The sequence below is a fragment of the Hypomesus nipponensis genome, chromosome 22, assembly GCF_054491055.1.
Source record: "Hypomesus nipponensis isolate SF chromosome 22, ASM5449105v1, whole genome shotgun sequence".
Classification (NCBI taxonomy): Eukaryota; Metazoa; Chordata; class Actinopteri; order Osmeriformes; family Osmeridae; genus Hypomesus; species Hypomesus nipponensis.
Genome location: NC_140382.1, coordinates 6,420,244 through 6,443,808, shown reverse-complemented (window position 1 = coordinate 6,443,808; position 23,565 = coordinate 6,420,244). Strand labels below are relative to the sequence as shown.

General features: G+C 49.8%; 2 protein-coding genes across 7 annotated transcripts in view; both read left to right on the top strand.

The window, feature by feature from the left end:
- Positions 1 to 18,023, top strand: part of LOC146236160 (major histocompatibility complex class I-related protein 1-like) — a 37,683-nt gene extending 19,660 nt beyond the window's left edge. The window contains exon 5 of the mRNA XM_084686997.1: positions 17,895 to 18,023. Within this exon, the coding sequence (XP_084543123.1) occupies positions 17,895 to 18,023 (129 nt within the window). The remainder of the gene's footprint in view (positions 1 to 17,894) is intronic.
- Positions 2,594 to 23,565, top strand: part of strbp (spermatid perinuclear RNA binding protein) — a 52,377-nt gene continuing 31,405 nt past the window's right edge. For 2 of the 6 annotated variants that reach the window (XM_084686854.1, XM_084686851.1), the window contains exons 1-2: positions 2,594 to 2,753; positions 14,821 to 14,934. The gene's annotated coding sequence lies outside the window, so the exon portion shown is untranslated. Of the gene's footprint in view, positions 2,754 to 14,820; positions 14,935 to 17,600; positions 17,619 to 23,565 lie in introns of those variants that run through there. The other 4 variants (XM_084686856.1, XM_084686855.1, XM_084686852.1 and 1 more) reach the window with 3 other exon arrangements.

The following is a 23,565-nucleotide window of genomic DNA, read 5'->3' as shown; positions in this document are numbered from 1 at the left end:
ATTGGATTTGGGGAGATGAAAGGGGGACAGGGAGTAGTCAACACTCTTCTTCCTGTTATCTTTAAATAACCTCTCCACCTCTGTGCTGCATGTAACGACACATGTCCTGACGACATTACCTGAATGTAGGCTGGACCACAGACGCAGCATGGCCTGAATGTAGGATGGACCACAGACACGGCATGGCCTGAATGTAGGCTGGACCACAGACGCAGCATGGCCTGAATGTAGGATGGACCACAGACACAGCATGGCCTGAATGTAGGATGGACCACAGACACAGCATGGCCTGAATGTAGGCTGGACCACAGACGCAGCATGGCCTGAATATAGGCTGGACCACAGACGCAGCATAGCCTGAATGTAGGATGGACCACAGACGCAGCATGGCCTGAATGTGCTGGATCACAGACGCAGCATGGCCTGAATGTAGGCTGGACCACAGACGCAGCATGGCCTGAATGTAGGTTGGACCACAGACGCAGCATGGCCTGAATGTAGGCTGGACCACAGACACAGCATGGCCTGAATGTAGGCTGGATCACAGACGCAGCATGCCCTGAATGTAGGCTGGACCACAGACGCAGCATGGCCTGAATGTAGGCTGGACCACAGACGCAGCATGGCCTGAATGTAGGCTGGACCACAGACACAGCATGGTTCGATATGTACTCGGCTGAATCCATCATGAGTCAAAAGAAATGCCCAGCGTGTCTGAAAAAAACGTCTGTGTTTTGTGAGTAAGAGGAGAATGCATAAACAGGCTCTCTGTCTGTGTAGAGCTGTAGGGAAAGTAGGACGTGCTGAAAGAAAGTGTGTGTAGCTGGCTCATAGGGTAGAGACCGTTTTGCTTGGACTAAGGCCGTAACACAAGGGCCAGGGTCGGATTCAAGCTTGTTCTGTTTCATGCGTGTCCTCCCCTCTCTCTGCCCCTGCCTTTCCTGTCACTCTTACTGTGTCAATCAAATAAAGCAGAAAAAGGCACACAAAAAAGGATAGCATATGTCTGTATGTACTGTATGTTTGTACAGACTGTGCAAGTGTGTGTCATGCATGTGTTTGTGTGTATGTGTGCATGTGTGTGGGTCTAAGGTAACGCTATGCTGCTCTGCAGGAAAGACAGGACCGCTGGCATGCCTGGTGCGAGGGAACCAGGGAGTCACACCCAATTGTGAAATGTCTCCTGAAACCTGGTTCTTATCATCACCCACATATCCCTCACCAAGCTCAATGGTTCTCTGTTCATAGGCCACACAGGCAAACTCAGAATTCAGAGTGTGAACAAAGATATGAAAGCTCACAGCTTAAGGGGAGTAGGCTAATTTCCTTTTACCATAGCTCTTCCCTATTGATGTCAATTTGAATGAATATTTAAGAAGATAAGAAGAAGAAAGCTTAATTTGGCTAAAAATTTTAGGGAAGCCCATTAAAAAGCAAACTTTTCAACTTTTAAGATGCTATATTGCTGTTTTCAATGTCCTGTGTTGCCCTGTCCTATAACTCCAAGCACATTCAGTTAAGACGGTGTATGCTAATTGGTCTAGTTGTACTGTAACGTCGTTCTAGCGGAGTGGAGCGGAGAAGAGGGAGAGACGACAGTTTTACCGACTCCCGGTCCTCCAATTAGGAAAAGCGAACATCACCACGTGAACACAACCGTTGTCTAAATTCCCGTTAAAGGAGAACGGCGGAGAAGCGGTGGAAAGCACATTTTCCTGACTGGGAGTAGCAGCGCGCCGGAGACAGAACAGTCAGTAACGGTAGGTAGCTTTCCCCCTTATACTTTTACACTGCATCATCAATCCCCGTGGGAAACCCATGGTGCGAACGACGACATGGTCTTTGTTGTTGCGTTGCGGTGATTTTGGTTACGAATGTGCTTGCGGGTGAATTCTCATCCAGGACAACGCTGTTCAGTGCTCGGGCTGCGTATTAGGTAACACTGCCTCACTGTCAGTGAAGCACCAAAGCTATTGATAGTGGACATATCCCGGTAATCCCATCTGAGCCGGTTGTGGGGCATTTGAATCCAAGAATGTTGATTGAACTTGAGTTCTGTTTTTATTCGTCTCTTCTCCCCCTGCGATCGCGAGGAGGTCTGTTTTGGTGCATGCTGCTATAGTTGAATTATTTATCAGACTGTGCATGGTTGAGAGGGATAGCCAGCGCCAGCTTTCAATGGATTATATACTTTCCACAACATCCTATATTTCTGAAACAAATAAAGTTATCTAAATAACTAATATTTGTTACTAATATCCCAAATAAAACTAATGTAAAAACATGATATATAGGCTAAGTCGCCTATGTTTTAGTCAATAGCCTATAATAATACACAACATTTAATTTCTTATCACAAACTGCCATCATGCTTTAATACAGATGTTGTAATGCAGATTAGGATATTTTAGGTGGCAAGGGGTTTGTTATGTAGTGGGTGTTGATATCCTGATCCCTGCGCATGCCGCTGCGGGGCTCATCCTGTCAGTAGAAGCGGCTGGCGCTCGCTTTCCGTCTAGTAATGAATTGATCCTGTCCACGCCTGCGCACTCACCATTCATCTTTGGCGATCTCGTGCGAGGAAGAAGCCAGCAGGAGGCTCGCGGTGCGCTGGTGTCAAAGTGAGATCGAGCGCTGACCGTTGCCTTGCCGCTTGGAAGTGTTGTTACTGACCGAGATACGATTTTTCAACAAATCCTGTTGGCAGTGTCGCGACGTATGTTTGGACTTGTTTTATTCCTGATTCAACAAAAGTAAGTAGATTATGAAACTACTGTAAACCTGCTGTAAACGGTAGTGGAACCTTTTTGTTTTTCCCGGAGTGGAAACAAATGTGAAGTGTCGGCATGGTTGCATGAGCTCTCTGGCTGTCTATGTGTTTGTCGACCGGGGTCCGAAGTTTGGCATAGCTTGCTGTCGTTTACTGAACCATTTTGTAATGTACACATTTATGTGCAATTTGACAATTACAATATAATAAAGATGAATGACATCTCAATAACGACGTGAATACATGGGGTCTCAAATAGTCATTCACGAATTAGTGTCAGTGATGGTTTTATGCTAGTTCAAAATCATGGTTTTAAAGAAAACCATTACTGACACTAAAGGAAAATAATAGCAAACGATTTTTTTCTTCACTGTCGTACCTACTCACACTGGCTACAAAGAAATTGGAGGCCTACCTAACGCTATTTTGCAAGTTGCTGTAATTCACTTTATTTACTGTGGTTATTCACACATGAACCAATGAAATGGTTACATGATGTCCGAGGTTGTTCGTTTAAAGCAGGTGCGTGTACTTCCGCACACTGCTGAGTAGGCTTGAGTTTCTCAACCTCGAGCCATAGCCTACATTAACAGCCAGCTGATGGTTAAACCTCACAAACATACCGCAGTCAGGTGCCGAATCACGGTGAATAGCTACAGGCAGCCTGCTGAGTTACATCTTAATTAAACTTGGACGTGAACGATTGTCTAGTGCTGTTAAGGAAAGTCATTTAATGTCATGTTCATAAATCTAGAATCTTCGGGATATTTTACATCAGCAGACCAATACATTTGATTGAATGCTTGTATGTAAGGCCACGGTGTTTTGTCCGGGTATGATGTTTTGTTTTTGTGGTGTTTTTGACATTTCTTAAGCTATAGGGAACAAAGAGCGAAACGACACACTTATTCGGTCGTATTTCCTGATTCAGGATTCTGTCAGCTCATCTCTTCCTCATAACTCTCTCTCTCTCTCTCTCTCTCTCTCTCTCTCTCTCTCTCTCTCTCTCTCTCTCTCTCTTTCTTTCTCTCTTTCTCTTTCTCTCTCTCTTTCTCTCTCTCTCCCTCTCTGTCTCTGTCTCTCTCTTTCTCCCTCTCTCCCTCCTTTTGTGTGACACAGAAGTTGTTTTCTGGTTTCTAAACGGCCAGGATTAGGGCAATTTACAAGACTTTAAACAGCTTTTATGCTTCTCCTTGTAAAATACAATGTAATGTTCCATACACACACTTTGAGGGATAGCCCACTCACCTGGTTGGCTGTGTTGTGTGTGACCAAATGAGACTCTACTTAAACAGCTGAGATAGTTATACTGCTGCTGCCTATGACAACCCCATGTCCATGCAGCTAAATGGAGGCAGTGTGCTAGAGGGGGTCAGAGGTTAAGGTTCACACAGCCCTCTCACTCTAACCTCTCGCCTTTTGCTTCCTTTGCAGTGACAGTAACATACACTGAAGCTGAATATTTCCTCTGTCCTAGTTAATCATGCTCAGATCCCTGTTACTGTAATCAAATCTTCGTATAGTCAATGTGTTTTGACTACGCTGGCCTAGTGTACCGCATTTCCTGTGGTAAATAAAGAAGTGAAAGGGAGTACACTGTAGGCTACTGACTGTGTGTGTGTGGCGTGTTTGATTGTGTGGGTTTGTGGACGGGTATAGACTGTGTGTGTGGCAACCGAATACAGTATAGTCGGCTGTACACTGGCACTCCTATCGTAAACACGTGAATGATTTATAATCTGCATGTTTACTACCTAATTCACCCTACAGCTGGCAGTCTGCTGCCAATGGGTGTGTGGCTATATCAACGGCCCGCTGCAGAGGAAGTAAAGGGGAAGTGGAGGTGGGGGGCACTTGTTTCAGCGTCACAGGGCAGCACTGCACCGCTGCAGCCGCTCACTTTTCACTGCGGTGGTGAGAAGCGAACACAGCAGCAGGTGATTGGAGGATTCCTGCCAATGGCTTAGTTTACCCACGTCTCTGGATAGCTGGGATTAAAGTGATTTACGGAACACCAGCACACACATGCACACGCACACACAGTCTGCCTTTTGTTTTGTCCCAGGTTTTGTCAATAGAATTGAATAGTAGAATATAAAATCATATGAACACCACACCAGACATTCTTTCTACGTCTTCATATCAGGAAATGAGACACAGAGAAATTAAATATGTTTTGGTTAGTAGTGTGTGTGTGTTTGTATGTGTGTGTGTGTGTGTGTGAGAGAGAGGAACTTTAGTAGATAAAATAAGCAGAAATTGGATAATTTACCTTTTATCTTTGTGACTGAGGAGGCAATGGGTCTGTCTGTCTGTCTGTCTGTCTGTCTCTCTCTCTCTCTCTCTCTCTCTCTCTCTCTCTCTCTCTCACTCTCTCTCTCTCTCTCTCTCCCTCTCTCTTTCGCCCTCCCTCCCTCCCTCCCTCTATCCCTCTCTCTCTCTCTCTCTCTCTCTCTCTCTCTCTCTCTCTCTCTCTCTCTCTCTCTCTCTCTCTCTTTCTCTCTCTCTCTCTCGCTCTCTCTCTCTCTCTCTGGTGATCTATTCCTGGATGTGGAGGTGAGAGGAAATGGGAACGTCGGGTGTGATATGAGCTCTTCCCTCTCCAGACCAGCTTCCTTCTGCAGTGCACACACACACACAAACATTCACACAGAACCAGTATCCTTTGTTCTAGGACAATTTAGGCATATCAGATACAGTATATTACGTGTATCTGATTTATCCAACTAAATTAGTTAAATTTCTGCATATGGATGCAGACATTGGCGAGATGTGTGTGACGTGTTTGTGTCACTAGTGTGTGTGTGTAAAATGCTGAACTAGAAACCTGAGACATCTAGGACTAACCAATCACAGAGCTTGCTCTCAACGTTTAGCCAACCAGTTCCCCAGATCAGCTTAAATTGTGTACCATGTAGAAAGGGAAGTTGGTGCCACTGTTGTGCGTTGTTTGAAGGTAAGTCACATGAGACACACGCACACTCAGTGACACTTTGTCTCTCGGCAACACAGCCAGACGGAGGCTTGTGTTAGGCAGTATAAACACGGGGTATATAAACGAACACCAGCAATGGTAACTGACATAGCAGAGGAAAACACATACACACACGCACAGCAGATCTTAAGCAGGCCTGGGTATGAATGGCCATGTAAGGTCTCCTACACACTCACTGATGGAGCGGGACCATGGGAGGTCACTGCACACACACACGGCTTGAAACGAACCCTGACCCGGCCGAGGCAAACAAACCAACTGCTCGTCATTGTACTTAACAAGACTAATTAAAACCAAATTGAAACCAGATTGAAGCAAAGTGCACTGCTCCCCAAGTGCACAACCGCGGCAGAGAGGCAGTGTCAGCACTGACACACTACCGGCTCTGAGAGCGACTCCCAGTCAGATCTGCTCTGCTACCGAGTCATCGACAGAGTCGGCGACGACGACTCGTAAATTAGACGCTTTATGTTCGCTGCTAATGAATGTCTCGAGAGATGTTTTTCCTCAGATGGGAGGGGTTGGTGTGGGGGAGTGACACACCACCCTCCACACCCACCCTTCACATCCCCATCCCCTCCACACCACCCTCTCACTCTGGTGAAGGATGTGTGTCTGTCGTGTGTGTGTGTGTCCTTCCTCTCAGTCTGTCACATCTGATGCTGCTTGGTTTGCCTGTAGTGTCAAATATCTGCGTAGGATGTCGTACAACTTATACTTACAGTAATACTTTAATACGTCGTGTTTATACGCTAGCCCTAAGGTTTTTAATTAACAGTGAAATACCTGCCGCCCATAAACATTGACATATTTTTATCTACTGAGACAGGTTTGAGACCTACCAGTTTTCTTTTATTATACAGCTATGCCAAGGCGATATATTACATTTGGTGTGTTTGTGTGTGTTGTGTATTGACTAAGCTGACCTGTTGACCATTTATAGAGATGAATATCCTGCCTTGATGTTGATGCAGTAATTACTGAGGGAGATAATCAGAGCTGCTGGTCTGAGTGTGCATCTAATCTCATACTGGCCTTGATTTAATAAAGCAGATGCAGCTGATTTACTAGGGATTTAGGAGGTGGAAGCGTGTGTTTGTGTGAGAGGCGTGTGTTCGTGGAGAAGTTACTTTTGTGTTTGCTGTAGTGTGTGTGCATATTTTGCACTGTTTAGTGTATTGATGCGTGTTTGAGGTTGGTTTTGTTGTGTGCTTGTTTGAGTTCGAATGTGTGTGGTACTGCTCACTTCTGCAGCCCTCCGGCTGGGAGAATGAACCAATTAGAGCGTGATCCTGTGATTGCCGCACAGTGGTGGCACGATTATATGAACCCACCTTAGTGCATGGCTGTTGGGGAAAAAGACTTGGAATATTGATAAAGTCAGTCTGGTTGGATCCTATCTCTGACACTGTGTGTGGATAAGAGAGGCTGTGTGTGTTTCTGTGAGTGTGTGGGTGAGATGAGAGAGAAAGAGAGAGTGGCTATACTGGATGTGTGCTCTCACAGAGAGAGAGCACACATACAGGTATCCAATAATGGAACTGTGTTAAACCGATGCGCACACACACACACACACACACACACACACACAGGGCTTTAAGTGTGCCATCCCCTCGCTCCTCCAGACACCCTGCTCCTCAGCGGTGGCCCCGGGCTGGTAGGAGCGGTACTGTTTTCGGGTCACAGTTAGACTCCGGAACAGACGGCTGGAGGAGACGGGCTTGGGGAACAGGCCAGGCGTGCTAACCAGTGCGTACAGCGTGCGCGTGTTCACTCTGGGCCATATCCCTCCAGAGACCTCTTAGAGCCAACCAGCCAGCCGTCTCAGTCCAGCAGACACGTGATGGACAACTCGGCAGGCAGACATGTCTTGCTGCTCCCTGGCTGAGCGTCTTGTCAAGATATCCATGTTTTCTTATTCCTTATGTCTCATACATGCTTTGTTTATTTATCTGAGAGATGGAGGAATGGAGAGAGAGAAGCAGATGTTGTCTGGAAAGAGAGGGGTGTAAAAAGAGAACAGTGAAATAGCTTAGAATGAGAAGACAGGCAGAGAGACATGATGCAGCCGGGCTCAGAACTACATTTCCCAGCACACCCCAGCAGGCTGATCCCTAAGGCCTGTGTGTAATTGGATAGATCCCAAGATCGCTGTGGCGACAGCCAACGGCAGGTCCATCTACCCCCGCGATCCCCAGGGTCTGAGAGGCCTTTATGCAGCCCACACTCGGCACCACTCATCCACCAGTCCCCCACCTTTATCGGTCCTCCATCTTCATCCTTCCTCTCCCTAACAACCCCCCCTTAAAGTAGAATGTCTGTGTGAGACGTAGAGAATGTGTATGAGACTTTGCTGTGTGTGTGATTCAAGCCAGGGTGTGTTACTGGCCCGGCAGCATTTGTGTGTCTAATTCTGTCATGTTCAGATAGATTTGCATCTGTTGCTTTGCTCGGCTTACATCCACCCTATTACTATAAATCAGGGTTGAATTGGCCAATCACATGGCTCAGCCTCCCGGGACAAGGGCTCATGGGAGTTGTAGTCATATGTTCATCGCTGAATAATAGGGATGTTATCAGGAAGAAACTAATTGGATTCTACCATGCTTTTCTAGGTAATTCAGTTTCTTCTCTTTTTTTTCTTCGCCCCCCACCCCATATCTAGGCCTATCCCCGTCTGTATCTCTGAGTTGTGGATTTACTTTATACTATATTATCCCTCTGTATCATGGAGAAGCTTTATCTACAACAACACACACACAGCTGTTGTTTACCATCTGGTATTACCTGAGTGTTAGACCTGGAGCAGCAGGGGAGGAACTGGAATATCTGTCCTGCTCTGTCTCTCTCCCTGTCTCCCTCCCTGTCTCCCTCCCTGTCTCCCTCCCTGTCTCCCTCCCTGTCTCCCTCCCTGTCTCCCTCCCTGTCTCCCTCCCTGTCTCCCTCCCTGTCTCCCTCCCTGTCTCCCTCCCTCCCTGTCTCTCTCTGTCTCTCTCCCTCCCTCACCTTGCATATATGGCCCAGTCAGCTCCTGCTATTTGTGCACTCCTTAGGCCAGCAGGCCTATTTCAGCCCCACAGGCCAGTCACCCCAGGTTAATCCTTTGTGGTCAGGAAGCACCGAGAGGTTAACCGGCTTAGTACCAGGCTAGTGTGTCCGTTTATTGAGTTTTTTTCTGCCTGTAATATTCATTTCTAACATAGTGTGTTTGGAGACGACAGGAAATGCTGGGAGGGAGAGAGAGAGATGATGACTTGGAGTCAGAGGCCTGGGCTGGATACGAACCCCTGCCACCTATGTGGTACAGGCAGGGGCATAGCCAGAATACATTTTTTAGGTAGGCCTAGAAAAATATGGACAGTAACCTTTTCAGTTTTTTTTCTTATTTACTTTGCGATGTGCACCTGGTGCATAATTTTTGGGAGATATTTTCGTTATTGGGTAGGCCTTAGTACAAATTGGGTAAACCTGTGCCTACCCGTGGCTACGCCCCTGGGTACAGGTCTCCCACTGGGATGTCCTTCTTGTCAAATCAAATCACATTTATTTGTATAGCCCTTTTTACACGCAAGCATGTCACATAGGGCTTCACATACGCCCATAGAACTGCCCCTCAACCAACCAATCAATCAAGGTGTCCCTCTTGTCTACTTCCCCACCTGCCTGTGGTCGGGCCCGAGCGAAACACGCGCAAACGTTAACTTAGCTGACATCACAAAACCAGGGGCCCTCAGACAGAGGTGAGCGAAGGTGACGGGACGTGAGCGAGGGGGAGGGGAAGTGGGAAGACGAGGGACAACTAGATACGGTAGGTAGATCAGTCAGAGGGGAGGTGGCGGGGACGACGGCAGCAGATGTCTCTCTCCTTGGCGCTACCTGCTCTCTCCCCCCTCTGCCTCCTCCTTTCTCCGCGCGGCTCCATGGGAATTCCGTGACCCACTTTGCCTTCAGCAGAATGGTTATTTTTACATATTAGAGACAATAGCTGTCCTCATGCCCTCTTCCCATTCTCTCCTCCTCCATCCCCTCCCATCCCTTCAGCTCTGGAGGGGTGGGGGCGGAGGGGTGGGGGTGGAGGGGGACGGTGGGGTGGGGTGGGGTGCTAGGCTGTGGACAGGTCATCTATCTACCTCTTAATGATGAGGGATGGGAGGGGTGAACGGAGAGAGGGAGGTGGGAGAGGGGGAAAGAGAACAGAGGGAGGAGAGACGGGATTGGTGGTGGAGGGACAGAAAGAGGAACATGCAAAGAGACAGAGGGAAAGGGAGAGAGAGAGCCTTTGGATGCTTATTTGGGTTGAAGGAGAAGGGCGTATTGATGGCTGTTGTCTTTTCGCTCTTGTCATCCTCGCCTGCACACACAGCGCGTGGAGTTTGACATCTCAACCTTGAGTTCGCTGGAAGAGCAAGGTGACACATGGTGCTGCGGCAGGCACACACAAACATGCACGCGCACACACACAGGTATGCACACACACACACGCACATGCATGCACACCCAGATCTGTCTCTGTCAGCTTCTTCTCTCCTGTTTACAAAGGCAGCAGAAGGATGGTGCAGTCCCAGGAGACCTCTCTCTCTCTGCCTCTCTCTCTCTCTCTCTCTCTCTCTCTCTCTCTCTCTCTCTCTCTCTCTCTCTCTCTCTCTCTCTGTCTCTCTCTCTCTCTCTCTCTCTCTCTCTCTCTGTCTCTCTCTCTCTGTCTCTCTCTGTCTCTCTCTGTCTCTCTCTCTCTCTCTCTCTCTCTCTCTCTGTCTCTCTGTCTCTCTATGTCTCTCTCTCTCTCTCTGCCTCTCTCTCTGTGTCTCTTTCCCCTCCCTCTTCATGTCTCTCTATCGCTCTCTTTAGTCTGTCTTAATTACCCTTCTTCACCTTTTCTCACTCACGCCTGTCCTCCATCTCACCGACCTACTGACTATCTCCCTATCCCCCTATCTCCATATCTCTCTATCTCCCTATCTCTCTATCTCTCTATCTCCCTATCTCCCTATCTCCCTATCTCCCTATCTCCCTATCTCTCTATCTCCCTATCTCTCTATCTCTCTATCTCCCTATCTCTCTATCTCCCTATCTCCCTATCTCCCTATCTCCCTATCTCCCTATCTCCCTATCTCCCTATCTCCCTATCTCTCTATCTCTCTATCTCTCTATCTCTTGTTGCGTCTGTCTTTGTGGTGGTGTGATGGTGGCTGCAGATAGTAAGGATCAGTCATAGTAGATATACAGAACCAAGTCCTTATGACATCCCAGCTCTCTGGAAGACAGGAGTGGGAGGTTGAAAGTCAGCCCCCACTCTTCCAGGACCACTTCCGCCTGCCTGCGCTCGCATTCTCACGCACACACACACACTCTCTCTCGCACAAGGCAAGGGTGAATTTTCACCCGTTCCAAACTCTCGCCTGTGTGTCTGCTGTGGAAAGGCAGGACGTAGCCATGGCAACGGAAGGAGTAAGATAATTGGATATGGCCCAGATTGTGTTGTAGGAGCAATGAAGCCTAAAGTGAGACTTTGTTTCTCTTTCTGTTTCTTTTTTGTTTCCCAAATCCTTGGCCTTGTTTAAGAGTTGTGTGTGTGTGTGCAAATGCTGGCTGGATAGCAGGTCATTGTGATGGATAGCTCAGTCAGACAGACCAGAATCCCCTCAGAGCCCAGAGCACTTTTTTCACCATACAGTTACATTACTCTCTCTCTCTCTTTCTCTCTCTCTCTCTCTCTCTCTCTCTCTCTCTCTCTCTCTCTCTCTCTCTCTCTCTCTCTCTCTCTCTCTCTCTCTCTCTCTCTCTCTCTCTCTCTCTCTCTCTCTCTCTCTCTCTCTCTCTCTCTCTCTCTTTCTCTTTCTCTTTCTCTTTCTCTGTCTCTTTTTCTGTCTCTCTCTCTTTCTCTGTCTGTCTCTCTCTCTCCCTCCTTTGCCTGTTAACGGTTTGCTACTTCTGTTTTATTTATGTTAATCATTGATTTCCTGTTGGTCAGAAGTAGATTAAAAAGAAACCCCCATATCTGTCCCACAGGGTTGCCAAGCCAACCATCCGGCTGGTGTGAGATTTTAATTGCACACGCACGTATGTGCACGGGCCCAGTGTGCTTCTGTTGACTAATGGGCTTATGGTTCAATGTGGGAATTTGATTTTCAGAGAGACGGGGAGAGGAGAAGAGAGGGACAACAGGAGAGGAGGAGAGTTGGAGAAGAGGAGAGGAGGAGAGTTGGAGAAGAGGAGAGGAGGAGAGTTGGAAAGGAGGACAGTAGGAAAGGAGGACAGGAGGAAAAGAGGAGAGGAGGAAAGGAGGACAGTAGGAAAGGAGGACTGGAGGAAAGGAGGACAGTAGGAAAGGAGGACTGGAGGAAAGGAGGACAGTAGGAAAGGAGGACTGGAGGAAAGGAGGACAGTAGGAAAGGAGGACTGGAGGAAAGGAGGACAGTAGGAAAGGAGGACTGGAGGAAAGGAGGAGAGGAGGAAAGGAGGAGAGGAGGAGAAGAGGAGAGTAGGAGAAGAGGAGAGGAGGAAAGGAGGAGAGGAGGAGGAGAGGAGAGGAGGAAGGGAGGACAGTAGGAAAGGAGGAGAGGAGGAAAGGAGGAGAGGAGGAAAGGATGAGAGTAGGAAAAGAGGAGTGGAGGAAAGGAGGAGAGTAGGAGAAGAGGAGAGGAGGAAAGGAGGACAGTAGGAAAGGAGGAGGGGAGGAAAGGAGGAGGGTAGGAAAGGAGGAGAGTACAAAAGGAGGAGAGGAGGAAAGAGGGAGAGGAGGAGGGTAGAGGGCCAGGCTAAGGGAGAGGAGGTGCGGGGGGAAAGGCTCTGACAGAGAAGAACAGTGTTAAAGGTAAACGTCGAGGCTCCTGCACTGCTGGTTGTAATTTATGGACTCGAGCAAGCCGGCCTCTCGGAGGACAGAGAAAGGGGAGGGGGGCAGGTCAATAAAGAGCTCCTCTGAGCCCCAGTCCCACACTTTCAGTTCTAAAAATGTGTGTGCGTGTAGGAATGAGTGTGCCGTGTGTGTGTGTGCCGAGGGACAGAGGGGGTGTTTAGGAGCCCCTAGGACAGAGATGTCTTTGTGGAGGTCAGCTTGCTCCCCTGCAGCTTAAGACTGCAGTCCTGTGTGCCTGTGTGTATGTGTGTGTCTAGTATGCAGGAAGCTGACTTTTCTACTGTGATGTGTTTGTGTGTCACGTGACTAAAGTTGAATGGCTTGTTATGGAGCTGGTCCCCTGGAGATGAAAAAACAAAAATCTACACACAAACACACACACAGGCACCCAACACCTTGTCATTTCCAGAGTGTTGACTTCCAATGTCTTGGTATTAGGAAGAATGCAGAGGATGTACGTGCTGCACACTGAACACACACACACACATTCCCAAACACACACACACTCACACACACTTTTCAACACACACACTTTCTGTTGTGTGGCTGACTGATTGTATAAGATAACCTCAATAGAGATGCACAGGAGCTTGGAATGAATTCATTGCTGTGTGTTTCTCTGGGAGAGGTAGGGTTCTCTGAGGAACAAACTAAAGCATCATCATTAGTTTTGATCTCACTGCTACATCTACAAAGAGACAGACAGACAGGTCGACAGGCAGGCAGGCATGTTGATGGACACACAGACAGGCAGGCAGGCATGTTGCGAGACACACAGACAGACAGTCAGACAGACAAACAGACAGGCAGGCATGTTGCGAGACACACAGACACACAGACAGACAGACAGACAGACAGACAGACAGACAGACAGACAAACAGACAGGCAGGCAGGCCGACAGAAAGACAGACAGGCAGGGAGGCAGGTTGACAGGCAGGCAGGTTGACAGAGACAGGCAGGTTGACAGAGACAGGCAGGCAGACAGGAGGTTGTGAACTCTGATCCACTGTTGATGGATCACACTGTTTTTGGAAACTGGTTGGTCACATGACCCTCCAACACCCCTCTTAGCTATGTACCAAGGAACACCCTGACTGACACACCTGGCCCGTCTGCTCTGGGCCCTCTAGAAGAAACCCTCTGACAGCCCTGCTGATGAAGCTCTGTCTCCACAGTCTACAACCCAGGACTGGTTCAACCAGATCTGGGCTGGTTTCTTAAACGCACCTTCTTTAAAAGTAGACTTTGAAATGTTCTCCTGCCTTTCCTGTCGATCGAATCCATTACAGTTCCATCTCCACTATTGGGAAACGACGAGGGCCACTGGGTCGGACCCGAAGCATGGTATGGTGTTTTGGGGAGGAAGGATGAGGGTCCTTTTGCTCTCCTGCCTCTGCTAAGTAATGAGGCTCGTGCTCATTGATCTGGGCCTCAATTAGCATAGCGAGCGTTTGTAATGAGAGTGCTGTCTGATCGATGCTCCAGGGCCTGCAGCGGTGCTGAGTGCTAAACCACAGCATGCAGCCACCGTGACGGAACACTCCAGCTAGTTAGGATCCTGACAGACTCCCAGGAGACGAGAGGCAGGGGATCAAACCTGGCTCTTCTGGGGCGCCACCCCCCGCTCCTCCACAGCTTCCTTCTTCTCCCTCCTTTGGCTCTCGTCGTCCCTTTCTGGTGTTCTCCCGCAGCTCTTGAATCCCAGAGCCGTTTTTCTCTCGTCATTGTGTCACGCAGGCACTACTCCCGATTCCCGTATCTGTCGCTTCTCTCTCCTCTCCGCCTCCTCCTCCTCCTCCTCTCTGCCTCCGCCCGCGTTCCATCTCAGAAACAGAGAGGAGGCAGAAGAGAGGCGGGCTGCAGGCGTGTCGTCGGAGCCTCCTAAAAGCAGCCAGTCAGCCACACGCTAACGGACCCCCCCCCGTGTCGGAGGGAGAGATGAGAGAGGCTGTCTGCGGAAGCAGGAGCTGGGAAAGGGGCTCGGGGTCGGCCTGCCACCACAGAGAAGAGAGGGAAGCTCATCAAACTGTAGTACTATGCTATAGTATATATATATACTATACTTTAGTACAAAGATGCGCAGATGTGCAGGAGCACTGTATCGTCATGGTGTTGACCGCATTGGTGAATGAACCTCCCACTCGCCGGGGCGTGCGTGTAGGAATGACCTTTGACCCTGCGACTTCATGTCCCCTCAGGTTTTCGGAGCCCTGTGCCTCTGAAGGCTGCGACTGCAAAACATAGCAGGACAAGGAGGCCAGAAGGAGGCCAGAAGGACTGAGGGCCAGACGGACGGACGGAAAGAGTGGAGGGTGAGGATGCTGGGCTGGGCTCCAGGGTCTCCTTAATGGGGGAGGTAGAGTGTTTGATGATGTTGGATACACTGCTCCCCCTCCTCTCCCTCCACCTCCACCTCCTTGTTCACTTTATTCCCTATCTTGTCTCCCTGCTGCCTCCGGCCTCCTCCTCTTCTCCCCCTCTTCTTCCCTCCTCTGCTCACCTCCCCCTCTCCTCCCCTTCTCCTCTGTGCGAGCCGTCAGCTGTGGGGCCGAGTGTTTACATTGTTGCGCTGTCAAGTAGAAAACAAGCAGGCACCCCTGTTTGTGTGCGTGCGTGCGTGTGTGTGTGCTGACTCAGCTTTGAGGCTTCAGCGGTCCCTTAACCTCTTGGCACGGTCGGGTCTGTTCCCGTGGCACTCCTAGACAGACCGTGTGTGGCCCAGGTCCTCTTTCTCCTCCCTCTCCACTTGCATCTAATCTGTTCTACACAGACACACACACTAGATCACCTCCCCCTCTCTTCCACACACACACACACACACACACACACACACACACAGGTCCCAGATAAGCAGTGTGTGGGCCTTGTTGTCCTCGCTCCTCTGTGTAGCGGTAGTAGGAAGTGAAGCGAAGGTCGTCATCCTGACGTCAATATGACATGTTTAGCTGTCAGATGAACTAATGAGTTCTGTTCTGCATTTCATTAATGTTCATTACCTGTGCTGTCAGTCAGTGTGTGTGTGTGTGTGTGTGTTGGAAGATAAAATGATCATTGTGTCAATTTAGCGTGGTTGTCTGGATATCATAACTTTGGAGGCAGGTCTCCAACCTGGTCTTGAAACCAGGCCACAGCAAAGGCTCAGCCTAGCATGTTTGTGTGTGTGAGTATAAAAGTGTGAATATGCCTGTGTGTGTCTTGATATGAAGTGAGTGTGGCTGAGCTTGTGTATCTGGACGGTAATCCAGCCCCCTCGGCATTCTGGGTGAAGACACAGAACCCTCAACATGCTAGGTGAAGATACAGAACCCTCGACATGCTAGGTGAAGACACAGAACCCTCGACATGCTAGGTGAAGATACAGAACCCTCGACACGCTGGGTGAAGATACAGAACCCTCGACATGCTAGGTGAAGATACAGAACCCTCGACATGCTAGGTGAAGATACAGAACCCTCGACATGCTAGGTGAAGATACAGAACCCTCGGCATGCTGGGTGAAGATACAGAACCCTCGACACGCTGGGTGAAGATACAGAACCCTCGACATGCTGGGTGAAGATACAGAACCCTCGACATGCTAGGTGAAGATACAGAACCCTCGACATGCTGGGTGAAGATACAGAACCCTCGACATGCTAGGTTAAGATACAGAACCCTCGGCATGCTGGGTGAAAATACAGAACCCTCGACATGCTGGGTGAAGATACAGAACCCTCGACACGCTAGGTGAAGATACAGAACCCTCGACACGCTGGGTGAAGATACAGAACCCTCGACATGCTAGGTGAAGATACAGAACCCTCGGCATGCTGGGTGAAGATACAGAACCCTCGGCATGCTGGGTGAAAATACAGAACCCTCGACATGCTGGGTGAAGATACAGAACCCTCGGCATGCTGGGTGAAGATACAGAACCCTCGACATGCTGGGTGAAGATACAGAACCCTCGGCATGCTAGGTGAAGATACAGAACCCTCGGCATGCTGGGTGAAGATACAGAACCCTCGGCATGCTAGGTGAAGATACAGAACCCTCGGCATGCTGGGTGAAGATACAGAACCCTCAGGAGCTCGGAGGACTTGGGCACAACATCCCCCAGCCGCGTGTGTTCACGGTGGGGTGGGGTGTGATTAGCATGGTGACTAGGCCATAGAGAGAGAGCTTATCTGTGACTAACTGTGTTCTGGTCGCTGTTGGGTTCTGTGCACATGTTTATGTGTGTCTATGCAGTGTCTGTGCAGTTTCATGCGTGTGTGCGTGTCTTGGGCCTCCTTGCAGCAAGTGTGACAGCCTCTATTAGTGAAGCATCAGGCTGTGGTTGTGTGTTGTGTGGTTGTGTGTTGTGTGGTTGTGTGTCTGGCCTCCCAGACAGAGGTTCTGTGAGTGAGGCTGCATGCATATTTGATGGGTGTGTCCTTGCAGCTGAGTGGCCAGGCCTGCTGGTTCTGCCAGAACTGTTTATTGATCACAGGACCAACTTAGTGTTGATTTAGGATCACCAACCTGCATGGAGAGAGAAATTAAAGGGAGGGGAGGACAGAGGGGAATGAGAAACGGATAGAGAAAGAGATAGATAAAAGTGTATGTGTGACTAATTAATTGCTGTTTTTTGAGGGATCCCTGACTGGTGGACCAAGACAGAAGAGAAAGATCTAAACACTTGCACACACACACACACACACACACACATTAATTTCACAGGAGATCCACGTGAGTGTATTCCCACACTGAATCATGTTTTTATTCTGCGCCCTTTTCTCTCTCTTTCTCTCTTTTTCTCTCTTTACCTTTCTCTCTCTCTCTCTCTCTCTCTCTCTCTCTCTCTCTCTCTCTCTCTCTCTCTCTCTCTCTCTCTCTCTCTCTCTCTCTCCTCTCTCTCTCTCTCTCTCTCTCTCTCCCACCCTCCGCTAGCTGCAGTGTCCTTGAGAAGTGACTTTGCCTGTGAGTGTAGCTCAGCGCTGGGATGTGTCTCTCTGTTTGCTGGTAGCTAGATTAGGTAGGTGACAACATGACATCAGCTACTCCCTGAATCTGATGTCTTCAAAAACAGAGTTCCTCCAGTTTGTGGTCAAACATACTGTAACAGGAACAACTTGGCATACTATTTACCGTTTGACTTGTTGACATGTTTACGTCAGCAAACACTCACAAAAAAGTACACACGAAACAGTAAGTGAAGTGAATTATTCAGCGTGAATGTGTATGTGTGTGTGCATCATCCACACAGTGGTGTGCATGTGTCATGCTCGTGTGTGTGTGTGTGTGTGTCCAGGTGGGCTCCTACAGGAACAGCAGCCAGGTGTACCTCCAGCGTGTGAACGCCTCATTAAACACACTCCCTCTCCTCGAGGGTGGGGACACGCTGGACCGGGCAGGGCTCTCCAAGCCTCTGAAACTTTAATGCCGCAGCCAGAACGCTTATCCCCAGCATCTTTATTGTCTGGCTGCAAGGCGACACCTCGGCCCCGTGTGCGGTGTTTAATGGGCCCCCGGTTTTTCCGTCGGGCTCCGATGTCCGATGATGACTGGCTCCTCTGTCGTCTGGCTCCGCCGCTCTCTGGATCTTTGTTCTCCAAGGTTGGGGGTGTGTGTGGAGAGGCGGGGGTTGGATGGGAGGGGGGGAGCGGGGTTGTTGGTTGGTTGGTTGGTTGGTTGGAGGTGTATGGTAGTTGCGGTTGAGAGACAATGGAAGGATGATATGCTGAGATGCCGACTCACAGTACGTGTTAGCAGGGCGTCCCTGTTGGACTATGACGTGAGGACTGAACATCTCAGTCCTGCTCTGTAGACCTCAGTCCTGCTGTGTTAACCTCAGTTCTGCTGTAGACCTCAGTCCTGCTGTGTAGACCTCAGTCCTGCTGTAGACCTCAGTCCTGCTGTAGACCTCACTCCTGCTGTGTAGACCTCAGTCCTGCTGTAGACCTCAGTCCTGCTGTGTAAACCTCAGTCCTGCTGTGTAGACTTCTGTCCGGCTGTGTAGACCTCAGTCCTGCTGTGTAGACTTCTGTCCGGCTGTGTAGACCTCAGTCCTGCTGTGTAGACTTCTGTCCGGCTGTGTAGACCTGGTTGTGGTTAACTGTCCCCCTGTCTGTGTTGGCTCAGACAGACTGGCTGGTTTAAACATATCCTGGTGCTTTTCCTCACAGCTGCTTCTCAGCTTTGTGTTTGCTGTACCTCTCCGTCTCTCCACCTTCCAGCGTACAGTATGTGTGTGTGTTTCCCTACAGACTCCTTAGTGCTCCTTCTCCCCGCTTCTCGTTCCAACTGGGAATGCCTGGGTGTAGCCGGAAGGATGGAGCCATGACAACTGTTCCCATGGGGGAACATGAGCCACGGGATGAACCGCCTTTTCTCTTTCCCTCTCGCTGTCTCTCTCACTCCCTCCATCTCTTTGTCTCTCGCCCCTGCCATGTCCGTCTGGCTGGTGACGGCTGTGAGGGCAGGCTGGGACTAGACTTGTTTATTTGTTGTATGAAGAGTGAAATAGAGGTTAGAGGCCTCTTTCAACTCACAGAAATCTGTGTGTGTGTGTGTGTGTGTGTCAGTGTGTGTGTATGTGAGAGCTAGTCAGTCAGTACACTGAGCTTAGTTAAAAATTCAGGACATTGCTGATACAGGTCGATTTACCAGCACACACAAACACACACACACACACACACATACCAGCCTCCCAATCTGCAGGCAGAAGTGGTGTGTCACTGAGCTCCCAAAGACCTTTGACTTAATGCAGCCACCATGCAGATAGAGCAGGAAGGAGGGAGAGAGAGAGAGATGGAGTTAAAGAAGGTGGATGATGAACTGTGTATCCGTCTGTGTGCCTCTCAGCAGGGGTGTGTTCATCTCAGCTCCTCCTTGCACACACACACTTTCGCCCCCTCCTTTTTTCTCTCATCTCTCTCGTCTCCCTCCCTCTTTTTCCCACAAGCACGTACGTACGCTCGCACGCACACCTACCTATCTCTCTGCAGTCGCACCTCCCAAAGCCCTCCCTTACAAGTAATTGAGCTGAGAGATTAAGATTTCCCAGTCAGAAGAGAGCAGAGAGAAAGAGAGAGCAGAGAGGGGATGAAGAGAGAGAGAGGGTAGAGATAGGGGAGGAAGAGAGAGAGGGGGAGAGAGAGAGAAAGAGAGAGAAAGAGGGAGAGAGAGAGAGCGTTGAAAGGACGGAGCGAGAGGTGGATGGAGGAGCAGGGTGTTTCTGTGGTGTTATTGCCCGTGCTCCCTCCTCGTCAGTCAGACACAGGCAGGGCCGCACAGGGCCTAATGAATCAGCCTTGTCCAACATACTGGCCTGATTGACCTGGAATGAATGGGCTGGCTGATCTGCTCTCACTTAGCAGGACGGGAGGGAGGGAGGGAGGGAGGGAGGGGGGGGGAGGGAGGGGGGGAGGGAGGGAGGGAGGGAGGGAGGGAGGGAGGGAGGGAGGGAGGGAGGGAGGGAGGGAGGGAGGGAGGGAGGGAGGGAGGGAGGGAGGGAGGGAGGGAGGGAAAGATCCGGACACACACATTCACATCCTTGCGCACACTCTCATGGTTGTTAACCCCCGGCACAAACAGGAACAGCAACACATACATGCATACACGCTCACACACACCGGCAAGGCGGTATCGGTAGTTAGTAGGATAGTAGAGGTACTAAATGAAACCCTCAACCACTCTTGATTGTCATCCCTTTTCACATCAACACACACACGCAAACACGCTCGCACACACTGTCGGGGGTCTGATTGTGCGTCGGTGTAGGTGTAGTTGAATAAATAGCCTGCTTCATGCTAGCTAGCGCTGTGGCTTGCTGTGCAGATTTCTGAAGGAACAGATGGTGCAGCCAACTCCACAAACACACACACACGCACGCTTACACACATCCCGCTCCGCAAACACTCGCAGTCACATGCGCGCCCGGGCGCACACACGAACACGCGCACGGTGCTCCACACGGAAGCACGCGCTGACACAGGCCGACGCGCACACACTGTTCCACATGCGCACACACGCGCAGACACACACACACACACACTGCTCTGCATACAGGGTCAGAATCACTGTGGGCTGTGTAAACTAGACTGCTAGGGATCATCTGCTGGCGGGGAGAAAGCAAAAGCACGCACACACTGCCGAACCAATATCTCTAAACCTACTGTGTGTGTGTGTGCATGGCATGGCATGTTGAACAGTGTGTGCTTGCGTGTGTGTTCAAGTGTTTTTGTTTGTGTGTGTGTGTGTGTGTAGGGAGGTGGGGGAGGGGGCGTGTGTGTCAGATAGAGAGATTACCAGTTTGAGGCATTCTTCACGTTCAGCCCACCAGGCTATAATCGCTCACAGCAGCCCCCCTGTGGGTACCATTGATTTATCCAATTTAACACACTAACACTCAGACCTAGCAGAGGTTTGCAATATAAACAGGCGAGAGAAACAGAAGGAGACAGATAGACAGACAGACAGACAGACAGACACACAGAGACAGACAGACATACAGATAGACAGGTTCCCCAGTCTCATCCTCCCCTGCTCTCTGAACTCCAGGGTGAGAGGTCTAAAGGGCTCTTTGCTCTAAGCTGATGTTTAGTAACATGAGCAGCTGTGTTGTTACTGAGCTCTCAGCCTCCAGACACTAACACACACATACAAAGAGGGAGACACACACACACTCAAACTTGCACACACCCATCAGGTTACGTAAGAATGGGTGGTCAAGTAAAGGTTGGGTTTTTTGGCAGCTGTATTGTAGCCCAGATTGTGTTGATTGAGAGATTTGGATTGTGATTGGTTTGAACTAGTTCCTCTCCTCATGGTCCTCCCTCTTCCAATCTGGACTCAGAAAGTAACAGTGATGCTGTGTTTTCCTTTTTGTTTCGTTTGGTCGGTGGATGTCAGTTGTAAGCTCAAAGTCTGGTCAAAGTCTTCCCGTCCATCCATCCATCTGTCCCTCTATCCCTCCCCCCATCCATCCATCTCTCAAACCCCCGCTCCACCCTTCCATCCTCCCTCCCAGGGGAAACTGAACAAATCAGCCACGGGGTAATCTCCCAGAGTGCTTTGTGAAGAGTCTTTCTGTGTAACATCTGTAGTGGGACGGGGGGAGGGAGGAGGGGTGGAGTGAGGTGGGGTCCAGGGCAGAGGGGGTGTGGCTGGGTGGAGTGAGGTGGGGGCCAGGGCAGAGGGGGTGTGGCTGGGTGGAGTGAGGTGGGGGCCAGGGCAGAGGGGGTGTGGCTGGGTGGAGTGAGGTGGGGGCCAGGGCAGAGGGGGTGTGGCTGGGTGGAGTGAGGTGGGGGCCAGGGCAGAGGGGGTGTGGCTGGGTGGAGTGAGGTGGGGTCCAGGAGGCCGGTGTACCGTGGTCCTATGTGTGTGAAGGGCCTGAGACAGAATCAGTTGTCTGGCTCAGACTGATTAAATGCTGTGTGTGTGTGTGTGTAGATTACAATATCTGTTTGGCTCTGTGCTCCAGACACCACTCAGGAGGAACAGCTAACTTAATGTATGATGTGTGTTTGTGTGTGTGTGTTGTGTGTGTGTGTGTGTGGTCTTCTGTCTGTGGGGGAGGCTGGGGGCAGTCCAGACACCAGTAACCATTAGCTGTCTGTCAGCAGCATCTCAGGAGCTAATGGGGTTTGTACTGGACTGTCTTTTCTACTTCATCTCTCGTCATGCTCTCACACTGAACCCACACAAGGTATTGTGTGTGTGTGAGAGGCCATGACGGTAAATCTCAGTCAAAACCATTAAGTGACTGTTTGCAATGGCACACACTCCCTAATTATTCTATCATCCTGCTCTCTCTTCTTTCAGAGTTCCGACGCTCACACACAATACTGCTTCACTACAACAGCCCTGTGATACTGCCATTCACTCTCTCTGTTTCTCTCTCTCTGTTTCTCTCTCTGTTTGTTTCTCTCTCTCTCTTCTCTCTCTCTCTCTCTCTCTCTCTCTTCTCTCTCTCTCTCTCTCTCTCTCTCTCTCTCTTTCTCCATCTCAATTACATCTCAATACCGCTTCACTACAACAGCCCTGTGATACTGCCATTCACTCTCTCTGTTTCTCTCTCTCTGTTTCTCTTTCTCTCTCTCTATTTCTCTCTCTCTCTCTCTCTCTCTCTCTCTCTCTCTCTCTCTCTTTCTCCATCTCAATTATTGGCAGCGGGGTTATGCTCTCTAGATGTCATCCATTTCCCCTCAAAGGCAACATCAGCAGATTGTCTGTCCTGCCAGGTCATCAATACAGCCTGGCCTCTACCTGCCCCAGCTACACACAAAGTTGCTTTCTTGTAAAAGAAGAGGGAGGAGAAGGAGGGGAGGAAGGAAGGACGGAGGGGGGGGGGGGGGGATGGAGGGGGGGGAAGGATACGCAGGGGTGGGGCAGAAACAGGCTGTTATGGATTCCTGGTCAATGCCCCAGATTGATCAGCCTGCGTCTTCGCCGGTCTCAGATCTCCTCACAAACAGTCCACAAGGCGCCGCCAGGGAGCCTCGCCGCGCTTCTGCGTACCGCCGAGGTCTCACCCTCGTTAACGCAGCGCGCCAACACCTTCCCCAGTGTTCTTCACACAAAAACGACCTTGGTTTGCCGTCTCCATTTCCGTCCTCGACTAGTTAGCGCCGGAAAAGTGCTGAGGGTGCTGTTGAAAGGTCAGGTTGATTTCCATACAAAGGCGAGCTCTGGAGGATTGGGCCCTGGGTCTTGGCCATTTAGGCCGTAACAAACTGCCCTGTCACCATAGCTATGGAATGTACCGGCATTCTCTACCATTTGTTCTAAGACATTTTCAGAAGATATTCAGAAAATATGCTGCATTCAGAGGCCTTAATGAGACGTTAGGGAGCTGGAGAGGTATGGAGGAATGAAGGGGGTCTTTAGGAGTATCTAACGGTTACCTAATATGGTCCTCAAGATGTCTCAGTTTAGCTGTATTTGCAGTATAATACTGCAGTACGAATCTAATACTGCTG